Source organism: Biomphalaria glabrata, chromosome 5 (assembly GCF_947242115.1).
Source record: "Biomphalaria glabrata chromosome 5, xgBioGlab47.1, whole genome shotgun sequence".
Taxonomy (NCBI): Eukaryota; Metazoa; Mollusca; class Gastropoda; family Planorbidae; genus Biomphalaria; species Biomphalaria glabrata.
In genome coordinates, this window is record NC_074715.1 from 19,928,532 (window position 1) to 19,946,166 (window position 17,635).

The 17,635-nt window shown below is 29.0% G+C and overlaps 1 protein-coding gene across 1 annotated transcript in view; it reads right to left on the reverse strand.

The window, feature by feature from the left end:
- Positions 1 to 702: 702 nt before the first annotated feature.
- LOC106065650 (hepatitis A virus cellular receptor 1-like) overlaps positions 703 to 17,635 on the reverse strand; it is a 51,758-nt gene continuing 34,825 nt past the window's right edge. The window contains exons 5-13 of the mRNA XM_056028418.1: positions 16,369 to 16,422; positions 15,005 to 15,058; positions 13,638 to 13,691; positions 12,271 to 12,324; positions 10,903 to 10,956; positions 9,536 to 9,589; positions 8,169 to 8,222; positions 2,831 to 2,917; positions 703 to 1,947 (exon numbers count right to left, since the gene is read on the reverse strand). Of these exons, the coding sequence (XP_055884393.1) occupies positions 1,892 to 1,947; positions 2,831 to 2,917; positions 8,169 to 8,222; positions 9,536 to 9,589; positions 10,903 to 10,956; positions 12,271 to 12,324; positions 13,638 to 13,691; positions 15,005 to 15,058; positions 16,369 to 16,422 (521 nt within the window). The 3' untranslated portion in view covers positions 703 to 1,891. The remainder of the gene's footprint in view (positions 1,948 to 2,830; positions 2,918 to 8,168; positions 8,223 to 9,535; positions 9,590 to 10,902; positions 10,957 to 12,270; positions 12,325 to 13,637; positions 13,692 to 15,004; positions 15,059 to 16,368; positions 16,423 to 17,635) is intronic.

The following is a 17,635-nucleotide window of genomic DNA, read 5'->3' on the forward strand; positions in this document are numbered from 1 at the left end:
TTGCAGTATTGATGTTCACTGATTTGAGGTCACGTTTTATTACATCTATGTAACGGAGGTGGGGTCGACCAGTTTTTCTTGTGCCAGTCGCGAGTTGACCATAGAGGATGACTTTCGGGATGCGCTTGTCCTCCATCCGGCGAACATGTCCAAGCCAGCGCAAACGGCGTTGTCTGAGAGCTGTAAAGATGCTAGGAATCACGCAAGGATCTCAGTATTGCACACTTTTTCTTTCCATGTGACATTCTAGATCACTATATATATATATATATATATATATAATATAAATATAAAGAGAAACTAACTTTTAACCCCAAATAATGTGTTAAGATAATCAAGTATAGATATCAACTAATTAATAAAGGCATTAATGTTGTCACTATTTTCAATTATTTCCATTGGTAAGGAAGTTGATATTGGAATGTTGTGCATTATATGTGTAATGTCAGTCTGTTAATAATTTCTCATGATTCCAGAATATAAGGTCAGTTAGTTTATTGTGTCTATACAGAACTAACTAGTATAACTAAAAGTTGTTATACCGGCCTGGTTTTTCTAACAAAAAGTCACTAAACTTTCAAATTTAGCTTTCAAATAATGGTTTTAATAATATCACCTGAAACATTCAATATTTTCATTTTATTTGTTGATTAAAAAACAAAGTAAATATATTTTAGTAGTTTGAGAGTGAATAATTCTTAACATCACAAATATTATTTTAAAAACTAAAAAGAAGAAATTAAAATAAACAATTGATACCAATTCTACTTGTGCTGACTAGTGCTTCAACAATTATACAAAACATTTCCAGACAATTTCAGATAAATAAGCCTTTCAAAATAAAATATTTCAGATTTTCTGTTTTTCTTTATTTTTTTTTACAAATTCTTTATTGAAGGTATTTCTGTACAGATGAGAAAATGATTTCTGATAAAGAGTTAAAAATAATAGTAGTAAAAAAATCATATTTGTATTCTAACATACCATTATAGTTTTAGATAAATATTTTTTTTTATGTTAATTAATATTCCAGAAAATAATGTATGGTTTAGAAAGCATGAATTAAAAAATATTAACTGACAGCAATCTAATCAATGTCTTAAATGTAAGAAAACCTAATTACTCTAAGTATTTAATACAACAACAAAAAATGAGACTAAAAATATATTTATTTCCTACAATAATCTAAGATAAACTTGAATTAAAAAAAAAACATGCTACAACATTTATATTGTAAAATATTTTTAGGAGAGATTGATTACATCATCACAACAATGTTCAAATAAAAATGAAAAAATGCTGACAAAAGGTCACAAAGTTTTTTTTTGTTTTTTTTGAAGAACCAAAAAATTTTTGTAGTTATAATCCAGATTTGTGTAGGCTATTAGTTAATAAAAATGATTACACGAATGGCACTATTAAAATATACATCTAGACGTCTAAATTAGCAGCTATAAGAACAAATTAATTAGGACGTGGGAAACAGATTTTATAGTAAAATTTAAGAAATATATATGTAAATAAATATATTAATAAGGCAATTTTTAAAATAATTTTTTTTTAAACTTCAAGAAATTAAAAAAACATTTACATCCGAAATGTTAAGTGCTGAAATTTCATTCTCAAGACACATGTAGATTTAACTGCTTCAGGTAATTAATTTTTATATGATATTATGACTTTCATAGAAAGGATCATGATTGTCCATGCATGTGGACTATAATACATTTAGAAATCTGTTGTTTTTTTAAAATTATTTTCTTTTTTACTGGTTGGCTTTTTAACTTCTAATTTAAAGGAATGTTTTTGGATATGGAATTACCAGAATTCTAGTCATTAAAAAAACTTTATCAAAATGAGGCATCTTCTTGTTTACGCTAATGCATCTTCTTTACTTTTTTTCCAAATCACTGATAGTTCTTTTGGGTGGGCTCCATGGATGTATAGCTGTCGAGAAAAAAAGAATAAATAAATTACAGTATGCTGAAATCGATATCTGTCAATAAAAATTGCATGTCTATCAAGCAATGATTCTCACATCACTTCTATATGGCTTTAATGAATGGATGCATGTAAAGCTTCTGGAAAATGTCATTACAAATACAATGTGATGCTCGATGCAATTGTGATAATGTAACAAGCATTCTTTACTAAGGTTTATGTGTATGGTGTTAAGAAGGTCACATAACAAAGGAAAAATTTTGTTAACCTTGAAACTAAGAATTCTGAAATTGTGCAGCATCGTAAATACATTGAGGGCCAGATCAAGCTTATGCCTGCCATTGCTGGCAGAAAATGACTTCTCTTTTTAAAATTTCAGTATTCTGTATTGTTTCTATTTTATGTATTATGCAATCATCTCAAAATTTTGTTCCTTTAAGTAATATAATTAGGTAGATCAGTTATGTAAATTAGAAACAGAAGTGGGTCTAAAACTAATCTTTGACGTACTTCTGAGTTAAATGATGTTGGTGTTACATTAAGTTCTCTACCTTGAATGAAATCAATAAGTCAAAATAATTTTTTTTAATTGATTAATTATTTAATTTGTTAATTCATAAAGTTTCATTAAAAAAAAAACTGAAATTATTACAGGAGAAAAAAATCATGGACAAACTGTATAAATGAAATAGTAAAATTAAAGTCATTGCATATTTAAGAATTGTGATGCTAAAAAATTATGTAAATCTTAGGTAATAAAAATTTGCTATTTCTGGAGGCTCATGCAACAATTCACATAGATATATTATTTTCATTCTTAACTATATTTATGCTTAGATTAAAACAAAATAACATGAAGAAAAAAATTCATATGAACAATTGCACATACCATTGCTGCTTCTGTTGCAGATGCAACATAAACATAAAATCATTAAAGAAACTATCAATGCACTCAACATAGAGATCAGGAAAATGACTAGAAAAAAAAAAAAAAGAAAGAAAATGTGATTTTTTTTTTTAAACACTACTTTACATGAGTTACATATGGTAGAAATACAAATACTACATCTTTCTTCTACCTTTTGGCTGTAGGCTGTGGAAGAATTTTTGATACAATAAAAAATATAAATTAATTTAAGCCTTGAACATATTCAGCTTAATCTGTGCAAAGATGCTATATCCTTAGAAAGTGTACATTGTCATTAATGAATAATGACCAAATAATACCAATTCCTGAGGTGGTTTTGTAGTCCATTATCCCCCTTCATTAAATGTGAGTGAATAAAAGATATTTCATACCAATCATTAATAATTAAACCTTAGGGTGAACATGTTTGCTTTTATTTTATTTTTTTTGTTTTTGAGTGTTAGTAGCCTACTGTCTTACTGCAGATGAAGTTTTAGAACAATTAGAACAATAGTGTATGAGTAATGGACTTAAGTAATCGGTAGACTCTGGAGTTCATAATGTTTCTTTTCCAGCGAGCAGCAGTTCTCAACATTTTTCATTCTGCTACCCCTTTTTGTAATTGCCCATTATGCACAACGCCCAACCATAAAATCAAGAGGGTTTATGCTAATTTTATAAATAAGGTAAAAAAAAAAAGTAAAAATTTAAAAATATGTTGAGGTTTTTTATACACTGTACATATATTTCTTCATTCTTATTTATTTAATTTTTTTTTCTATTATAACTGGCATAAATAATAGCCATACATACTTAGTATTGAGAAATATTTGAGCTCAAATTAGTGTTACACCGAAATACTCACACACATTTTCTAGTGTGATATTTGTAACATAATATATTTCATTTTCCTTAAAGTATATAACAATCATTGTCCTACTTGTCTACTTATTGAGCATAAACTTATAAAGTAACAATCATGTCCTCATATGACAAAATTTTAGAGCTTGTTAAAGTGATGGAACTAGAAGGGGATGAGAAAATGGAATTTATCAAGAAAGAATTAGAAAAGGCAGAAAAGAAAGAAAAAGAAGAAAGAGATAGAATAGAAAAGAAAGAAAAAGAGGAAAGAGATAGAAAAGAAAAGAAAGAAAAAGATAAAGATAGGGAAGAAAGAGCTGCTGAAAGAGCTCATGACAAAGAACTTAAAGAACTAGAGACTAAACAAAAAGTCAGGACAAAGTAGAGTTAGCTAAATTGGAAGCAGCTAGAATTAACCCCAACATTCTTACCCAGCACACAAGTAGTAAACCATTCATATCCAAATTTCACAAATTTAACATTAAGTAGGAAACATTAGAAAATTACTTAGTTCAGTTTGAACATATATCATCTACTTACAATTTAAACAATGAAGATATGACCAAAAATCTCCTAGCCAATCTATCTGGGGAACCCTTAAATATTATCAGCACTCTTACTGCTGAGCAGAAGAAAGAATATACCTCTGTTAAAAATAGGCTATTAGAGCACTTTGGAAAATCTGAGGACCATTATAGAAAACTTTTTAAAAGTATTAAACTTAACAAAGAGGGAGAATTTTATAGAATTATCTTTGACATGATAGCCAATATGCTCAAATGGCTGGAATTAGCCAAATGTGACCTAAAAGATCCCACTCAGATACTGGATATGATTTTAATAGACAATGTACTATCAAACGTTACTGACCTAGTATTCACATTCTTAAAAGAAAAGAAAATCAGAAACTGACCTCATTACAAATCTAAATCTGTTCAAGGATAGTCATCCAGGCCATATCATGGATAAAAAAGAAATTCATCAACTAGTAGCAACTGCAACAACTCCTAATATTAATGACAAATTTAAATTCTCCAACACAAAAACATGCTTTAATTGTGGCAAAAGAGGTCATGTAAAAAACCAATGTAGATACCCAGAACTAACAGCAACAACTTTAGATACAGGAGTTACACAAACTACCCCAACTACAACAATTACAACCAGAACAACAATAATAATAATAACAGCAGATACTACAGATCAAACCAAAGCGCCAGTCCAAGGGAAAGAAGAAGCCTTAGGAATAATAATTTTCAGTACAGTAACCATAGCAACAACAGACAGTCAAGAAGAGACATATACAATTACCACACAAATAACAACTCAAATAACTATAATAACAGAAATAGGAACAATAGAGTCAATAATAATGGCAACAACACTAATGTCCACAGAGAAGAAAATGTGGCATACATGCAGTCAGATAAGTCAAAAATAAATATATTCCCTTCAGTAGAAGTAAGAGCCATGAGAGACAGTGGAGCGACAGCCACTATAGTCAATGCCAAACTAGTGAAACCTGAGCAGTTTTTAGAAGACACTGTTAAAGTTACTTATGCAAACATTCAAAAGTTTGATATCTGCAAAACAGCAAAAGTATGGGTAGAATCTCCCTGGATTGCAGGTGAAATTGAGGTCATAGTGATGGACACTCCTGCACAAGACCTAATTATAGGCAATACCCATATTTTCAAAGATATAACTGTAAATGAAGTAATGTATAGAGTGGAAAATAAAAATAAAAATGATTTACTAGAACATGAAGCACTAATAGTACAAACTAGATCACATAAAAAAATCATACCAGAAATAGAATGCCCCACAGTTTTATTCAATGAAATAGGTGTAAGTAGAGATGAACTAATTACAATGCAGAAAACAGACCCCACTATAAAAGAACTACTGAATAAAGATTATAACAAAATTAATTTAAACAATCATAATGTAGTGGTGAATGATTTGGCCATTAGGTGCAATAGGAAAATAAATAATAATACCTGATACACTAAAACTAAAAATCCTCAAAATGGCACATGATGACCCTACAGCAGGTCATCTAGGGAAGAAAAAGACTTAAAACAAGATAGCTAAGAATTTTTTTTGGCCTAAAATGGGAAAACAAATAAAAAACTATATAGATAGCTGCCCAGAATGTGCCAAACAAAAGACAATAAATAGAGCACCACTAGAGAAATCTGATAAATCTTACTACTTCTGGGACAAAATAGCAATAGACATAATGGGCCCACTAAATACCAGCAGCAAAGGGAATAGATACATTCTAGGCATTATAGATATGGTCACTAGATGGACAGAAGCCTTCCCTCTTAAAGACATTAGATCAGAAGACATCTGTAAATCACTGAAAGCATTATTTCTCAAATAAGGTCATAGAGAGGTGGAACAAAACCATTAAACATATCATATACAAATTAGAAAAAGAATCAATGGGTACATGGGATCAGACTTTGAACTATGCCATCTTTGCATACAACACCATCATACACGAGAACACCAAATTTAGTCCATATGAAGTAGTGAAAACCCAAAGGACCTTCAGAGCTATGGACAGATAATATGTTGAATTTAGAAAACTTTAAGGATTATCACCCCTGGATAACACAAACCAAAACAGCAACTAGACATGGGATGAAGATAGCAGAAATCAATATGGACAAAAATCTAAAAAGACACAGAAATCTAAAAAACAAAAATAGAAAACTAAGAACACTTAATGTAGGAGATCAAGTCTAAGTAAAAATTGAAAACAGGCATTGTAGGAATGAAAATGAAGGGCCATACAGAGTAATAAATAGGATCTATAACAAGGTATACATAAGAGTCAAAGATGGAAGAGAGTGTAAACTCAGTAAAGATAAATTATTTAAACTTGACAATAGGAAAATAACTGATACACAAGTAATTAACGCAGATCCAGAAAATAAAGTAAATATACAAGAAGAACACCTAGCAAACACCATAATTACTAAATCCAGTAACAACTCAAACATTGAAATTAACAGGATAGAAAATTTAGTAACAAAATATCATGATGTCATCACTCCAAAATTAGGATGTACTAAGTTAATTGAGCACTCAATAAAATTAAATAGAAGTTTACCAGTTAAGACAAAAGCATACAGCATTCCCAAAGCATATGAAGAACTAGTAAAAGAAGAAATTGTCGTGCGCGCGTGAAGTTTCTTTGCTTTTAATATTGGTGTTTTAGCGTATAGGAAGTAGTTTCTTTTAAGTGCGTTTGTTGTCTAGAATATTGTGTGTGTGTGTGTTTACGTCATCCTTAGTTCCCGCAGGAGAGAGAGAGAGCTTCTTTTGTTAGCTGGGTAGCTGATTTTGTGTTTCCCCCTTGTAAGGGGTGTTAGGCTTTGGGCTATGGGAAAGTGTGTCGCCTTTCCGCCCTTGGAGTTTTGCAGTAACTATTGTTGTTGAGGTGTAGGGAGTTGAGGTTACGTTGGGCGCCGAGATGGAGTGTGAGCGGGAAGGTGTGTTATGGAAACTTATTGGCGTGATATTAGACTAATTATTAATTCAATGATGACTTCAATGAGAGTGATGTATACGTAAATATGTTGATAACTTATAATTAATTATTATTAAATATTGTTAATGTTGATACTGTGTTATTCATTAACTGTTCAGTTGAATAACTGTTATTCGATGTTCGTATTTTACTTGCCATTACCTTTAGGTTCTTGTGTTACTCTGTTCAGGCTGGGGATATGGGACCATAATATCATATCATACCCTACTTAAGCGACTAAACCCACCTGACAGAAATGAGTGATTTAATTAGAGAAGGTAAGATAGAAAGATCAGAAACCTACTCATATGCATCACCTATGGTAATTGTAAAGAAAAAAGACAGCGGATTCAGACTTTGCTGTGACTATCTTAATAAATGCACTATTGTTGACCCAGAACCCCTACCTGATACAGATAGTATACATCATTATTTATCACAATGGATCTGAACAGAGGGTTCTGGCAGATCAAAATGGAAGCTACATCTAAACAATATACTGCCTTCAAGTGCACCTTGCCAGGCTTAGAAGGAATTTATGTGTGGAATGTTATGCCATTTGGCTTGATTAATAGAACTGCTACCTTTCAAAAATGTCCAACTAATTGATAATTAAACTTTGAAAGATGAGATCAATGAATGTCCCATTTCTTTTACTGAAACCTCTGATAAGATGAAACCATTTTGTCTAATCTATTATTGGCTTCTGCTAAACATTTCACACAAGTATAACAAAAACCTCTAAATCATCACTACTAAATCTACATTTTAAAAATGGATTTGAAGTGTAGAAACAAAAATGCATACTGCCTTCTTTTTAAACAAACACACACTAAATCAGTAAATTAGTCAAAAGTAGCACATACATAGGAAAATGGATATCATTATTGTTAAGAAAAATGTAAATCGTCCTACCTTCTGGATACCGTAACTCAGCAGGAAGTGTGGATGTATGGTTTAATACAGAATCTAATGAGAAAAAGATATCTATCAAAAATATATTAAAAATGTATGCATTAAAAAGGAGAAATTTTTAAAATTTAACATCATTTATTATATACTTTAAACTATCATCCAACAATATCCTACCTGTGACTGTACTAAATAGATATGTATATGGCAATTTTTTTTTTTAAATTGTATTATTTGTTAAGTTGACAAGGTTGTTATAATTATTACATTAATTTGTATCAAACCATCTAATGATAAGGTCTAATGCAAAGAAAACCCAACCTTATGCTAACATGTGTCAATTTTTTTTTCACTTCTCATTCAAACGCGCCACTTAGAATTTAACAAGTTTCAGTCTTTTTAAGTATTCTAAATTGTCAACTTTGGTTTGTTATACACATTTGCATATTGTAGAGGATTGGATTAAAGAAAAAATATTTGTTCAAAATTACTTTACTTATTAAGTCTTTCTTTGTTACCATTTTGAGATTGCATTCATAATTTTAATTTATAATTTCTGTATTACCTTTGGAATAATTATAATTTATAAACATTGTTAGCAGTTTGATATCAAAAGAAATTTGCAAACAGGCAATATATACATAACTTGCTTTACTAATTGTCAAAATTTCGCAGTTTATAACCAAACATTAAAAAAAAAATGTCATCATATACTAATAAAAAGAAAGAGCATACATATTCATTCTAAAGATTCCAATGCTAATAATTACATTCAACAGCCAGTTTTTCAGTTTTTTTTTGTCTTATTATTTTATGAACATTTTGGTCAATTTGGCCATGGTAATAAGTAGTCAATGATTATCCACCAGAACTTTTTTCGCATAGACATTAAATATTATCATTTTTTGCGAACAGGCGTGCTTTTACTTGGTCTTCTTTCTTAGTGAAATGTGCCACTTGTAATTGTGTGATGCGCCACTTTTGGTGCATGAAACATAGTTTAGCCACCACTGGTCAAGTGTAAGCCTAGCATAATAAATGTCATTAAATGACCAACAAATTGATAGTTAAACTTTGAAAGATGGGATCAATGAATGTCCCATTTCTTTTACTGAAACCTCTGATAAGATGAAACCATTTTGTCTAATCTATTTTTGGCTTCTGCTAAACATTTCACACAAGTATAACAAAAACCTCTAAGTCATCACTACTAAATCTACATTTTAAAAATGGATTTGAAGTGTAGAAACAAAAATGCATACTGCCTTCTTTTTAAACAAACACACACTAAATCAGTAAATTAGTCAAAAGTAGCACATACATAGGAAAATGGATATCATTATTGTTAAGAAAAATGTAAATCGTCCTACCTTCTGGATACCGTAACTCAGCAGGAAGTGTGGATGTCAGGTTTAATACAGAATCTAATGAGAAAAAGATATCTATCAAAAATATATTAAAAATGTATGCATTAAAAAGGAGAAATTTTTAAAATTTAACATCATTTATTATATACTTTAAACTATCATCCAACAATATCCTACCTGTGACTGTACTAAATAGATATGTATATGGCAAATTTTTTTTTTTAAATTGTATTATTTGTTAAGTTGACAAGGTTGTTATAATTATTACATTAATTTGTATCAAACCATCTAATGATAAGGTCTAATGCAAAGAAAACCCAACCTTATGCTAACATGTGTCAATTTTTTTTTCACTTCTCATTCAAATGCGCCACTTGAAATTTAACAAGTTTCAGTCTTTTTAAGTATTCTAAATTGTCAACTTTGGTTTGTTATACACATTTGCATATTGTAGAGGATTGGATTAAAGAAAAAATATTTGTTCAAAATTACTTTACTTATTAAGTCTTTCTTTGTTACCATTTTGAGATTGCATTCATAATTTTAATTTATAATTTCTGTATTACCTTTGGAATAATTATAATTTATAAACATTGTTAGCAGTTTGATATCAAAAGAAATTTGCAAACAGGCAATATATACATAACTTGCTTTACTAATTGTCAAAATTTCGCAGTTTATAACCAAACATTAAAAAAAAAATGTCATCATATACTAATAAAAAGAAAGAGCATACATATTCATTCTAAAGATTCCAATGTTAATAATTACATTCAACAGCCAGTTTTTCAGTTTTTTTTGTCTTATTATTTTATGAACATTTTGGTCAATTTGGCCATGGTAATAAGTAGTCAATGATTATCCGCCAGAACTTTTTTCGCATAGACATTAAATATTATCATTTTTTGCAAACAGGCGTGCTTTTACTTGGTCTTCTTTCTTAGTGAAATGTGCCACTTGTAATTGTGTGATGCGCCACTTTTGGTGCATGAAACATAGTTTGGCCACCACTGGTCAAGTGTAAGCCTAGCATAATAAATGTCATTAAATGACCAACAAATTGATAGTTAAACTTTAAAAGATGGGATCAATGAATGTCCCATTTCTTTTACTGAAACCTCTGATAAGATGAAACCATTTTGTCTAATCTATTTTTGGCTTCTGCTAAACATTTCACACAAGTATAACAAAAACCTCTAAGTCATCACTACTAAATCTACATTTTAAAAATGGATTTGAAGTGTAGAAACAAAAATGCATACTGCCTTCTTTTTAAACAAACACACACTAAATCAGTAAATTAGTCAAAAGTAGCACATACATAGGAAAATGGATATCATTATTGTTAAGAAAAATGTAAATCGTCCTACCTTCTGGATACCGTAACTCAGCAGGAAGTGTGGATGTCAGGTTTAATACAGAATCTAATGAGAAAAAGATATCTATCAAAAATATATTAAAAATGTATGCATTAAAAAGGAGAAATTTTTAAAATTTAACATCATTTATTATATACTTTAAACTATCATCCAACAATATCCTACCTGTGACTGTACTAAATAGATATGTATATGGCAAATTTTTTTTTTTAAATTGTATTATTTGTTAAGTTGACAAGATTGTTATAATTATTACATTAATTTGTATCAAACCATCTAATGATAAGGTCTAATGCAAAGAAAACCCAACCTTATGCTAACATGTGTCAATTTTTTTTTCACTTCTCATTCAGATGCGCCACTTAAAATTTAACAAGTTTCAGTCTTTTTAAGTATTCTTAATTGTCAACTTTGGTTTGTTATACACATTTGCATATTGTAGAGGATTGGATTAAAGAAAAAATATTTGTTCAAAATTACTTTACTTATTAAGTCTTTCTTTGTTACCATTTTGAGATTGCATTCATAATTTTAATTTATAATTTCTGTATTACCTTTGGAATAATTATAATTTATAAACATTGTTAGCAGTTTGATATCAAAAGAAATTTGCAAACAGGCAAAATATACATAACTTGCTTTACTAATTGTCAAAATTTCGCAGTTTATAACCAAACATTAAAAAAAAAATGTCATCATATACTAATAAAAAGAAAGAGCATACATATTCATTCTAAAGATTCCAATGCTAATAATTACATTCAACAGCCAGTTTTTCAGTTTTTTTTTGTCTTATTATTTTATGAACATTTTGGTCAATTTGGCCATGGTAATAAGTAGTCAATGATTATCCACCAGAACTTTTTTCGCATAGACATTAAATATTATCATTTTTTGCGAACAGGCGTGCTTTTACTTGGTCTTCTTTCTTAGTGAAATGTGCCACTTGTAATTGTGTGATGCGCCACTTTTGGTGCATGAAACATAGTTTAGCCACCACTGGTCAAGTGTAAGCCTAGCATAATAAATGTCATTAAATGACCAACAAATTGATAGTTAAACTTTGAAAGATGGGATCAATGAATGTCCCATTTCTTTTACTGAAACCTCTGATAAGATGAAACCATTTTGTCTAATCTATTTTTGGCTTCTGCTAAACATTTCACACAAGTATAACAAAAACCTCTAAGTCATCACTACTAAATCTACATTTTAAAAATGGATTTGAAGTGTAGAAACAAAAATGCATACTGCCTTCTTTTTAAACAAACACACACTAAATCAGTAAATTAGTCAAAAGTAGCACATACATAGGAAAATGGATATCATTATTGTTAAGAAAAATGTAAATCGTCCTACCTTCTGGATACCGTAACTCAGCAGGAAGTGTGGATGTCAGGTTTAATACAGAATCTAATGAGAAAAAGATATCTATCAAAAATATATTAAAAATGTATGCATTAAAAAGGAGAAATTTTTAAAATTTAACATCATTTATTATATACTTTAAACTATCATCCAACAATATCCTACCTGTGACTGTACTAAATAGATATGTATATGGCAAATTTTTTTTTTTAAATTGTATTATTTGTTAAGTTGACAAGGTTGTTATAATTATTACATTAATTTGTATCAAACCATCTAATGATAAGGTCTAATGCAAAGAAAACCCAACCTTATGCTAACATGTGTCAATTTTTTTTTCACTTCTCATTCAAATGCGCCACTTGAAATTTAACAAGTTTCAGTCTTTTTAAGTATTCTAAATTGTCAACTTTGGTTTGTTATACACATTTGCATATTGTAGAGGATTGGATTAAAGAAAAAATATTTGTTCAAAATTACTTTACTTATTAAGTCTTTCTTTGTTACCATTTTGAGATTGCATTCATAATTTTAATTTATAATTTCTGTATTACCTTTGGAATAATTATAATTTATAAACATTGTTAGCAGTTTGATATCAAAAGAAATTTGCAAACAGGCAATATATACATAACTTGCTTTACTAATTGTCAAAATTTCGCAGTTTATAACCAAACATTAAAAAAAAAATGTCATCATATACTAATAAAAAGAAAGAGCATACATATTCATTCTAAAGATTCCAATGTTAATAATTACATTCAACAGCCAGTTTTTCAGTTTTTTTTGTCTTATTATTTTATGAACATTTTGGTCAATTTGGCCATGGTAATAAGTAGTCAATGATTATCCGCCAGAACTTTTTTCGCATAGACATTAAATATTATCATTTTTTGCAAACAGGCGTGCTTTTACTTGGTCTTCTTTCTTAGTGAAATGTGCCACTTGTAATTGTGTGATGCGCCACTTTTGGTGCATGAAACATAGTTTGGCCACCACTGGTCAAGTGTAAGCCTAGCATAATAAATGTCATTAAATGACCAACAAATTGATAGTTAAACTTTAAAAGATGGGATCAATGAATGTCCCATTTCTTTTACTGAAACCTCTGATAAGATGAAACCATTTTGTCTAATCTATTTTTGGCTTCTGCTAAACATTTCACACAAGTATAACAAAAACCTCTAAGTCATCACTACTAAATCTACATTTTAAAAATGGATTTGAAGTGTAGAAACAAAAATGCATACTGCCTTCTTTTTAAACAAACACACACTAAATCAGTAAATTAGTCAAAAGTAGCACATACATAGGAAAATGGATATCATTATTGTTAAGAAAAATGTAAATCGTCCTACCTTCTGGATACCGTAACTCAGCAGGAAGTGTGGATGTCAGGTTTAATACAGAATCTAATGAGAAAAAGATATCTATCAAAAATATATTAAAAATGTATGCATTAAAAAGGAGAAATTTTTAAAATTTAACATCATTTATTATATACTTTAAACTATCATCCAACAATATCCTACCTGTGACTGTACTAAATAGATATGTATATGGCAAATTTTTTTTTTTAAATTGTATTATTTGTTAAGTTGACAAGATTGTTATAATTATTACATTAATTTGTATCAAACCATCTAATGATAAGGTCTAATGCAAAGAAAACCCAACCTTATGCTAACATGTGTCAATTTTTTTTTCACTTCTCATTCAGATGCGCCACTTAAAATTTAACAAGTTTCAGTCTTTTTAAGTATTCTTAATTGTCAACTTTGGTTTGTTATACACATTTGCATATTGTAGAGGATTGGATTAAAGAAAAAATATTTGTTCAAAATTACTTTACTTATTAAGTCTTTCTTTGTTACCATTTTGAGATTGCATTCATAATTTTAATTTATAATTTCTGTATTACCTTTGGAATAATTATAATTTATAAACATTGTTAGCAGTTTGATATCAAAAGAAATTTGCAAACAGGCAATATATACATAACTTGCTTTACTAATTGTCAAAATTTCGCAGTTTATAACCAAACATTAAAAAAAAAATGTCATCATATACTAATAAAAAGAAAGAGCATACATATTCATTCTAAAGATTCCAATGTTAATAATTACATTCAACAGCCAGTTTTTCAGTTTTTTTTGTCTTATTATTTTATGAACATTTTGGTCAATTTGGCCATGGTAATAAGTAGTCAATGATTATCCGCCAGAACTTTTTTCGCATAGACATTAAATATTATCATTTTTTGCAAACAGGCGTGCTTTTACTTGGTCTTCTTTCTTAGTGAAATGTGCCACTTGTAATTGTGTGATGCGCCACTTTTGGTGCATGAAACATAGTTTGGCCACCACTGGTCAAGTGTAAGCCTAGCATAATAAATGTCATTAAATGACCAACAAATTGATAGTTAAACTTTAAAAGATGGGATCAATGAATGTCCCATTTCTTTTACTGAAACCTCTGATAAGATGAAACCATTTTGTCTAATCTATTTTTGGCTTCTGCTAAACATTTCACACAAGTATAACAAAAACCTCTAAGTCATCACTACTAAATCTACATTTTAAAAATGGATTTGAAGTGTAGAAACAAAAATGCATACTGCCTTCTTTTTAAACAAACACACACTAAATCAGTAAATTAGTCAAAAGTAGCACATACATAGGAAAATGGATATCATTATTGTTAAGAAAAATGTAAATCGTCCTACCTTCTGGATACCGTAACTCAGCAGGAAGTGTGGATGTCAGGTTTAATACAGAATCTAATGAGAAAAAGATATCTATCAAAAATATATTAAAAATGTATGCATTAAAAAGGAGAAATTTTTAAAATTTAACATCATTTATTATATACTTTAAACTATCATCCAACAATATCCTACCTGTGACTGTACTAAATAGATATGTATATGGCAATTTTTTTTTTTTTATTGTATTATTTGTTAAGTTGACAAGGTTGTTATAATTATTACATTAATTTGTATCAAACCATCTAATGATAAGGTCTAATGCAAAGAAAACCCAACCTTATGCTAACATGTGTCAATTTTTTTTTCACTTCTCATTCAGATGCGCCACTTAAAATTTAACAAGTTTGAGTCTTTTTAAGTATTCTAAATTGTCAACTTTGGTTTGTTATACACATTTGCATATTGTAGAGGATTGGATTAAAGAAAAAATATTTGTTCAAAATTACTTTACTTATTAAGTCTTTCTTTGTTACCATTTTGAGATTGCATTCATAATTTTAATTTATTATTTCTGTATTACCTTTGGAATAATTATAATTTATAAACATTGTTAGCAGTTTGATATCAAAAGAAATTTGCAAACAGGCAATATATACAAAACTTGCTTTACTAATTGTCAAAATTTCGCAGTTTATAACCAAACATTAAAAAAAAAATGTCATCATATAGTAATAAAAAATAAGAGCATACATATTCATTCTAAAGATTACAATGCTAATAATTACATTCAACAGCTAGTTTTTTTAGTTTTTTGGTCTTAATATTTTATGAACATTTTGGTCCATTTGGCCATGATAATAAGTAGTCAATGATTATCTACCAAAACTTTTTTGCATAGACATTGGATATTATCATTTTTTGCGAACAGGTGTGCTTTTACTTGGTCTTCTTTCTTAGTGAAATGTGCCACTTGTAATTGTGTTATGCGCCACTTTTGGTGCATGAAACATAGTTTGGCCACCACTGGTCAAGTGTAAGCCTAGCATAATAAATGTTATTAAATGACCAACAATTTGATAATTAAACTTTAACAGATGGGATCAATGAATGTCCCATTTCTTTTATTGAAACCTCTGATAAGATGAAACCATTTTGTCTAATCTATTATGGCTTCTGCTAAACATTTCACACAAGTATAACAAAAACCTCTAAATCATCACTACTAAATCTACATTTTAAAAATGGATTTGAAGGGTAGAAACAAAAATGCATACTGCCTTCTTTTTAAACAAACACACGCTAAATCAGTAAATTAGTCAAAAGTAGCACATACATAGGAAAGTAGATATCATTATTGTTAAGAAAAATGTAAATCTTCCTACCTTCTGGATACCGTAACTCAGCAGGGAGTGTGGATGTCAGGTTTAATACAGAATCTAATGAGAAAAAGATATCTATCAAAAATATATTAAAAATGTATGCATTAAAAAGGAGAAATTTTTAAAATTTATCATCATTTATTATATACTTTAAACTATCATCCAACAATATCCTACCTGTGACTGTACTAAATAGATATGTATATGGCAATTTTTTTTTTTTTAAATTGTATTATTTGTTAAGTTGACAAGGTTGTTATAATTATTACATTAATTTGTATCAAACCATCTAATGATAAGGTCTAATGCAGGGAAACCCAACCTTATGCTAACATGTGTCAATTTTTTTTTCATTTCTCATTAAGTGTGCCACTTGAAATTTAACAAGTTTCAGTCTTTTTAAGTATTCTAAATTGTCAACTTTGGTTTGTTATACACATTTGCATACTGTAGAGGATTGGATTAAAGAAAAAAATATTTGTTCAAAATTACTTTACTTATTAAGTCTTTCTTTGTTACCATTTTGAGATTGCATGTATAATTTTAATGAATTATTTCTGTATTACCTTTGGAATAATTATAATTTATAAACATTGGTAGCAGTTTGATATCAAAAGAAATTTGCAAACAGGCAATATATACATAACTTGCTTTACTAATTGTCAAAATTTCACAGTTTATAACCAAACATAAAAATTTTTTTTTATCATATACTAATAAAAAGAAAGAGAATAAATATTCATTCTAAAGATTCCAATGCAAATAATTACATTCAACAGCCAATTTTTCAATTTTTTGGTCTTATTATTTTATGAACATTTTGGTCATTTTGGCCATGGTAATAAGTAGTCAATGATTATCCGCCAGAACTTTTTTCGCATAGACATTGGATATTATCATTTTTTGCGAACAGGCGTGCTTTTACTTGGTCTTCTTTCTTAGTGAAATGTGCTACTTGTAATTGTGTTTTGCGCCACTTTTGGTGCATGAAACATAGTTTGGCCACCACTGGTCAAGTGCAAGCCTAGCATAATAAATGTCATTAAATGACCAACAATTTGATAATTAAACTTTGAAAGATGGGATCAATGAATGTCCCATTTCTTTTATTGAAACCTCTGATAAGATGAAACCATTTTGTCTAATCTATTTTGGCTTCTGCTAAACATTTCACATAAGTATAACAAAAACCTCTAAATCATCACTACTAAATCTACATTTTAAAAATGGATTTGAAGTGTAGAAACAAAAATGCATACTGCCTTCTTTT